The sequence below is a fragment of the Pyrus communis genome, chromosome 16 (genome assembly GCF_041283825.1).
Source record: "Pyrus communis isolate YQ-2024b chromosome 16, ASM4128382v1, whole genome shotgun sequence".
In the NCBI taxonomy this organism is placed as follows: Eukaryota; Viridiplantae; Streptophyta; class Magnoliopsida; order Rosales; family Rosaceae; genus Pyrus; species Pyrus communis.
Genome location: NC_142580.1, coordinates 15076637 through 15083303, shown reverse-complemented (window position 1 = coordinate 15083303; position 6667 = coordinate 15076637). Strand labels below are relative to the sequence as shown.

At 36.6% G+C, this 6667-nt stretch overlaps 1 protein-coding gene across 2 annotated transcripts; it reads right to left on the bottom strand.

Moving 5' to 3' along the window:
* Positions 1-288: 288 nt before the first annotated feature.
* Positions 289-6004, bottom strand: LOC137731814 (putative E3 ubiquitin-protein ligase XBAT35). Of its 2 annotated transcripts, XM_068471041.2 has the most exons (10): positions 5545-6004; positions 5258-5369; positions 4570-4650; positions 4343-4431; positions 4115-4206; positions 3795-3876; positions 1952-2054; positions 1707-1781; positions 1367-1452; positions 289-1233 (listed from the first exon to the last, which is right to left on the bottom strand). In XM_068471041.2, exons 1-10 carry the CDS (start codon positions 5644-5646, stop codon positions 532-534), a joined length of 1524 nt encoding a protein of 507 aa, XP_068327142.2. In that variant the 5' UTR covers positions 5647-6004; the 3' UTR covers positions 289-531. The 2 variants fall into 2 exon arrangements, with proteins under 2 accessions (XP_068327142.2, XP_068327143.2); XM_068471042.2 differs by lacking the exon at positions 1707-1781 and having other exon boundaries at positions 5545-5949.
* Positions 6005-6667: the final 663 nt, after the last annotated feature.

Sequence of the window (6667 nt, the reverse complement as noted above, 5' to 3'; positions counted from 1 at the left end):
AAATGGTTTGCAAACTGTAACTTTAAGAGTAAAATCCCACAATACCCAAGTAGAGACGAAAATAGCAAGTGACATATGGTTTGCAAATTGTAACTTTAAGAGTAAAATCCCACAATATCCAAATAGAGACGAAAATAGCAAGTGACCTTTTACCACAGTGATGGAAAAGAGTTGAGCCCTTGCTTGACGGCATGAATTTGAACCCTGTCGGTGGCTAATCTAACAAAATCTATCGTTTGACCAAGAAAAAGTAGAGACGAAAATAAAACTTGACCAGCCAGCCCCAAGTTAATTGGGAAATTAGTTTTATTCACATATACAACTTACAAAAAATCATGGAAAATCAAAATTAACAGAGGTTGCCGTCTCGCTGATATTTAAGAAACATAGTGAAACGTAAATACTATGTGGTAACATGTAGAAACCTTAAGTCACACACAACTTCATCTAGTACATACTATGATACAAAAACATATCTTTCAAGGTGTTTGCAGTAACAATGCTGAACTTATATATATTATGGATCACTGATCATACAGCATACAGCCTTATAACCTGGTCTATCTTGGCTCGACAGACGGGGCATCCCCATTTCTTGCCTTTAATCTCCTTCAAACAGGACATGCATCCAGCCATATGTCCACAAGGGATGCAAGCTCCTTCAACTGGAGCATCCAAACAAATCACACATGAACCGCTTTCACCTTTCTTCTCTTCAACTTTAGCAGGTTTGCTTTCACGGCTTGGGGATGGGATATCAATAGGACTGAAATCAATTGAAGGATAGTGAATACGAGCTGCATCTAGACTATCATCTGCAACTGGTGGGGCTGATGGGATTATATCTGAGGTAGGAGCTGTTTGGACAGAAGAGGTATCCTGGATTTCCACCTGCTGAGATGACTCTCCAACTTTGCTACTCTCAGTCCCTGACCACTTGCTGCTACTTACTTTTGGAGCAGCAGCGGCAGTTGGTACACCCCAACCATTGTAACTGTCATTACTCGGAGAGGCTCCGGCCCAACCATTATAACTACTGGATGCACTTCCTTCATAGGTTGGGTGAGGATCAGGAAAGGATGCTCTCTCCTGCATAGCAGACTGAATGGAAGCACTAATAGCCATGGCCAACTCTAAATCTTCTGCCGCTGGTGGTGCCGTTGCTGGAGCAGCTGGTGGCGCCGTTGCTGGAGCAGCTGGGGGTTGGTTGTTACCCAAAAACGCAGGACACGCCTGAAAAATTCCACAAATGTAAGATATGATAGCCACCCAAGCATCTTGCCAAAGATTAATTGCTTGCTTACAGAGAGAGGCTGGGAGTTAAAAACGGCATGTATACGGCAGAGAAGGATAAGATGAAATTTACCTGTGGAATTCCTTTGCATGCATTGCAAAACAACTGAAGTTGTTGCTTGTCATTTTCATCTGCAGCTGCAAGTTTGACACGTGTTTCTGCAAAGAAGGAATGCAGAGTTTGAATGGGATATTAACAACAGAAACCTAACTCACGCACACACACAACAATTAAACTTCATTTTCTTCCTAGCTAGACGACAAGCCTAATATAGATTGGAGGCCGGAGGATGGCATCAGTACATTACTGCAGCACTCGATGTGGAAGATATCCAAAATCTTCTGCTAAAGTTCTTCTCATTCACTTCTATGATTTATATTGATTGGAAGTAATTAACGAATATCATACTTACGCCTAAGTTTTTGATGCCTACTACTAGCCTCTTGGGCGATGTACATGCTTCTTCTCCGCCTCCTGCCTCTTGGGACTATGCATGGACATAGAATTCAATTAAAAAGGGGATACAAAGTCAATGTGACATAGAATTCAATTAAAAAGGGGATACGAAGTCAATGTGACATCAACCCCAGATTTATAGCCTAAAGAAATATAGTTTGAAATTACTCAGACATAATTGTTTTGGAATAAAGGTATTACTTGCGGTGTTATCGTGAATCACAACTGAAGGATCAGACAGGTGTAACTTTGGTTCTTCCAGATTGACTTTCCACAATGCAATAACTGTCCGTGGCTTGGCATCCTGCTTATCAGAAAGAGTTTAATGTATGGACACTAGCAATATTAGCCAAACCCAAAATATGCATAACATAAAACAAATGTGCATCCTAGATATATCAATCCGGAGTAGATAAAGGTAGACATACATGATGTTGGACAACTAATTCTATCAAAGTGTTTGGAAAATAGGAAATGAGCAAACAATGTAAACCAATCTAGCATGTACTTAGACAAGCAGACTAACAATAATATAAAAAATTTAAAAATTAAGCTACAAATCACCACATAACAAGATTCAACTCTTTTGTATTCTGCACAGTACAAATTAAATATAAAGGTACTACTGCTATGCTACGTTGCAAACACAAGGCTTTCAATGACAACTTCTAGATCCATAGTATTTGAATAGGGACATGAAAGCATTGGCTACATGTAAAATGAACACCGGACATTAAGCCCTCCCTGACAAATTCTCAGGAAAGAACCAAAGATGGTAGCACTAGATAGCCCAGGGTTGTGAGCACATGACACACCAAAGGAAAGCAACAGCAGTATCAGGACCCTCGGTAAATCACATGGGAAATCCCAAAAGAGGTTGAACTTGACAGAGAACAAAGAGTCTTGGTGTCTCCAGGGGGAACTCCCCTGAATTTCTACTTTGAGAGGGTACAAGAAGTTCTCTACCATACGAGCGCTTGAAAGCTTCTCAAAACCAAGAATCACAGTAGAGAACTGAGCGTAAGAGTTGAAAAGGACTGTACTTCACTGGAACTTGAGTTACCTAGTATACTAGGGGGTACTCAGGTGGACACAGTTTTTGCGTTAGGGATTAACTAATGAGAAGAAACCACCTGTACTAGTTTGTTTTCTCTGAAAGTGTAGTTCAGTACCTGGGTGTACTTAACATATTGACCTTATTATTTTATTTAGTATTTCAGTCACTATTTTTCCTGACTAGGAGTGCTATACCCAACTGGTAGACTAGGGTTCAAATTTAATATTGTGTTCAAGTTTATGCAAATAAAGAAACATTGGCTCACAATTTCCAATTGAGCTATTTGATGGAAGGAAGAATTCTACAATAGGCAAAGAAGGGTAAAGGAGATCCTAATCAAGAAGGTTTGTTAAGGCTACCCACCCACCAACTCCCATGGGAAATAACATTGTTATTTGTTGAGTTTTGACACAAAAAAACATTAATGGAGGTTATTTATTTATTTCAGTTTGTAATTTGGTCAGAGTGTTCCAAATGCATAAAATATTAAACGAGTAAGAAGACAATAAAGAGGTGGTAGCACTATAAATCTAATATATCTCCATTCCTAAAAAAGGCCTGAGCTTGGAAATTAAATTGATGCTTTTTATCATCCACAACAACAACAAACAACAACAAAGCCGTATCCAACTAAGTGGGGATGCTTTTTATCATTTACATGACAAAAAAGAATGGGCAGTTCAAGAATGTGCACTATAAAAGAAAAGGAAACATTATTGATGGCAAGTTAGCAAACTATATAATGCAAAGCTATAGGAATCATATTTAACTCACGCAGGCATTGTATTTTGTTTATTGAATTATTAGAGTGCTATTTTTTTTGGGAAAGAATTCACGCGAATGTAATCTGCAAGCAAACACTCAATGTAGTCTAAATTAAAAGCGACTTGAATGCAATGTATGAGTAGAAGAACTAAATCTAGAATCATTTAAAATCATATATTAAGCCTAATCAACCTAAGAATAGAAGGCAGTATTTAGCAATACCTGCATGGTAGGATACATGGCAAGCTCCAACTTGAAAGGCTTGGTGGGTTTGCGAGAACTACATGGCAAAACAACAACCCAACTGCAAAGTATGCAATAGTAGGCACACATGTCAAGTGAAATTTCAGACAATTACTCGATCAAAGTTACAAGAACAACAACGACGACAAAGCCTTATCCCACTAATTAAAGTTATACATAAATAATTAAAACAAGTGAGATATAAACTTCTTCAAAACAGGTCAAACCAATCAATCTATATTATTGCTTTGACAACTTGGTGCATAGATCATGATTGACGACAAAAGCAAAACACTCACACTTTTCTTGAAACCAACTGAGGAGCAAGTACTTCGAGAAATCCAGGACCATAAAACTCCCGCAACCAACCAGAGAATAAGCAAATATGCCTCTACAAACATTGGGAAATGGGTTAAGAAGACAAACTAAAAGAGAAAAATGAAGAACTATCAGAGAAGACGATTTAAACAAGTTGCAACACCGGATGGTAAAAAAATATGCACAGAACGACATTGCATACTAATTACCTCAATTGCGCGGACAACATTGGTGTGCCCTTTCGCCCTAGCAACGTCAAGAGGACTTTGACAGTCATCATTCATGATTAAAGCATTTGCTGAAAAATTTTGAACAAATTATATATTAGCTATAAAGAATGCATAAAAAGAACTGTGTTTGTTATTGTAAAATCATAAGTTTTATACTCCATTCTTTAAGACTTTCAAACAGATGAATGGATAATAGAGTTGCACACCTCCATGCGAAAGAAGTAATTTAACAACATCTTCTAGGCCTTTTTTAGCTGCATGATGTAGAGGAGTCCCAGCATGACGACCTAAAGCGCATTGAGAAAAGAACGAAAAGGAAATTGTTAATGCAAGCCAAAGATCAAGGTGCGTGCATTTATAATAGCATGTTTTAACAAGACTGCATTACAAGACGAGTTTAATAAATAAATATGGTAAAACACAACAAAATTCTGGGGAGGACAGAGGGGATCAGAAAGAAATAACACTTGAAGCATATCTAATGGTAGTGTTCCATTTTCTGCAAAGGAAAAAAATCAGTACGAAAGTGGTACTTAGATCAATGGTGATATTTTTCCATTACGATTGCAGCATAAATTTGGATCCAACGCGAGCCCCACATAAAAGGGCAATACTTGTAGAGAGAAGTTGGACCAAAAACCTAAATTTTAGACAACAAGTGTGGCTACCAAGTATAGCCAGGCCACTCTTTTAATACTTTCCTGGTCCTTGGTGACAACTCTACCCTGCCAATTGGTACATTTCTTAGATATCTATGAACCCAAAAATACCAATTTTCATTTTTTATCTTCATTATTCCTTCTTTCTTCTCACTGTCCAAGTACATAAACTTCAACATGAGATCAACCCAACTGACAAGTTATCAAATCGTGATGATTAAGATAGGAAACGTACCGGGGCGATAGGCGTTGACGTTTGCACCGAGTTCAATCAAGGTTTTTGCAAGGTTATGCCCAGGATTTATACAGGCCGCAATCAAAGGGGTTTTCCCCTCTCTATCAATCCACTGACAACCAAAATCACCACAATTAACCAATAATTCAGCAAATCTAACCCCCAAAAATCCAAAATATTCTACAATTATCACTACCAATTGACAAAACAAAACAAATTATCACTACCAACAATCACATTATGCTTACAATTTAAACAAAAATCCTAAATTAATCTCCCTTAATTACCTCCAGGCCTGCACCGTCTCTGCAGAGTGCTTTAATCCCTTCGATGTTTCCACAGCTGACTTGCTGATGGAGCAACTCATCTTTCGATTGCTGCAGTCCCATTGAAATCCCCGGGGAGAACTGCAATTACCCTTTGTGGGTTTTGAAGGAAAACTTGAGGACCTAGGGTGTTAAATGCAGGAGGAAAAATATAAGAAACTAAAAAAAATTTCCGGAAAAATCACAACTTCCCTGGAATATGGATGGGGAGTGCTGTGCTTTCAAAGAAACTTGGTCAAAACGGAACGCAAGTGGATGATGAAATTAATTGAATTCCTTAGCAACGAAGATATTTTTTATTTTATTAAATTTTTTTCTGGAGAAAATTTTGGCTAACAATATTTTCAACATCCTTTAAACGAAATCGAATAAACACGGGATGAAGCAATTATTTAAGGTGATCCTCGTATCGTTGATTTGTAAATTTTTGCCATTTTTTTTCTTTTTTTACCCTCACTACTATTAACAAAAAGAAGGTAAAATAGTAATTTTGTACATTTTAATAAAATAACAATTATATTCCTATTTTTTTTATTTTACTCTCTTTTTATACTTATTTTTTCAATTTTACTCTTACTTTTGATACACAATATTTATATAAAAAGAATAAAATAGTTTGCTATTGCTAATAAACAGAAGAAATGGACAGATATTGGATTTAAATCTTCTGAAATAGAACACGCAATCTAATAAATTAATAATAAACAAAATAAGTCACGTTTTAGAATATAGTTTCATTTCATTTGTGTTTAATTTCACTTCATTTAATAGTTTCATTTCATTTGTGTTTAATTTCACTTCATTTAATAATTTTTTACAAAATAAAAATAATAATTTTGTGGACATCAGACAACAAGTGGCATAAATTTCCAAATACTGACTTTTAACCTAAGATAAAAATAATAAATTATTTAGAGGATATAGTTTCTAAAATTAATTATTAAAAAATGCCTAAACAAAAATTGATAAGTCCCAACGCAAGACTCAACCACCTATACCAAAACTCATAACTCTCTCAACCTGCCCACACACACCAAGTCATGACTCTCAATCCTTTAATCTCAACCATCCACACCAAACTTCC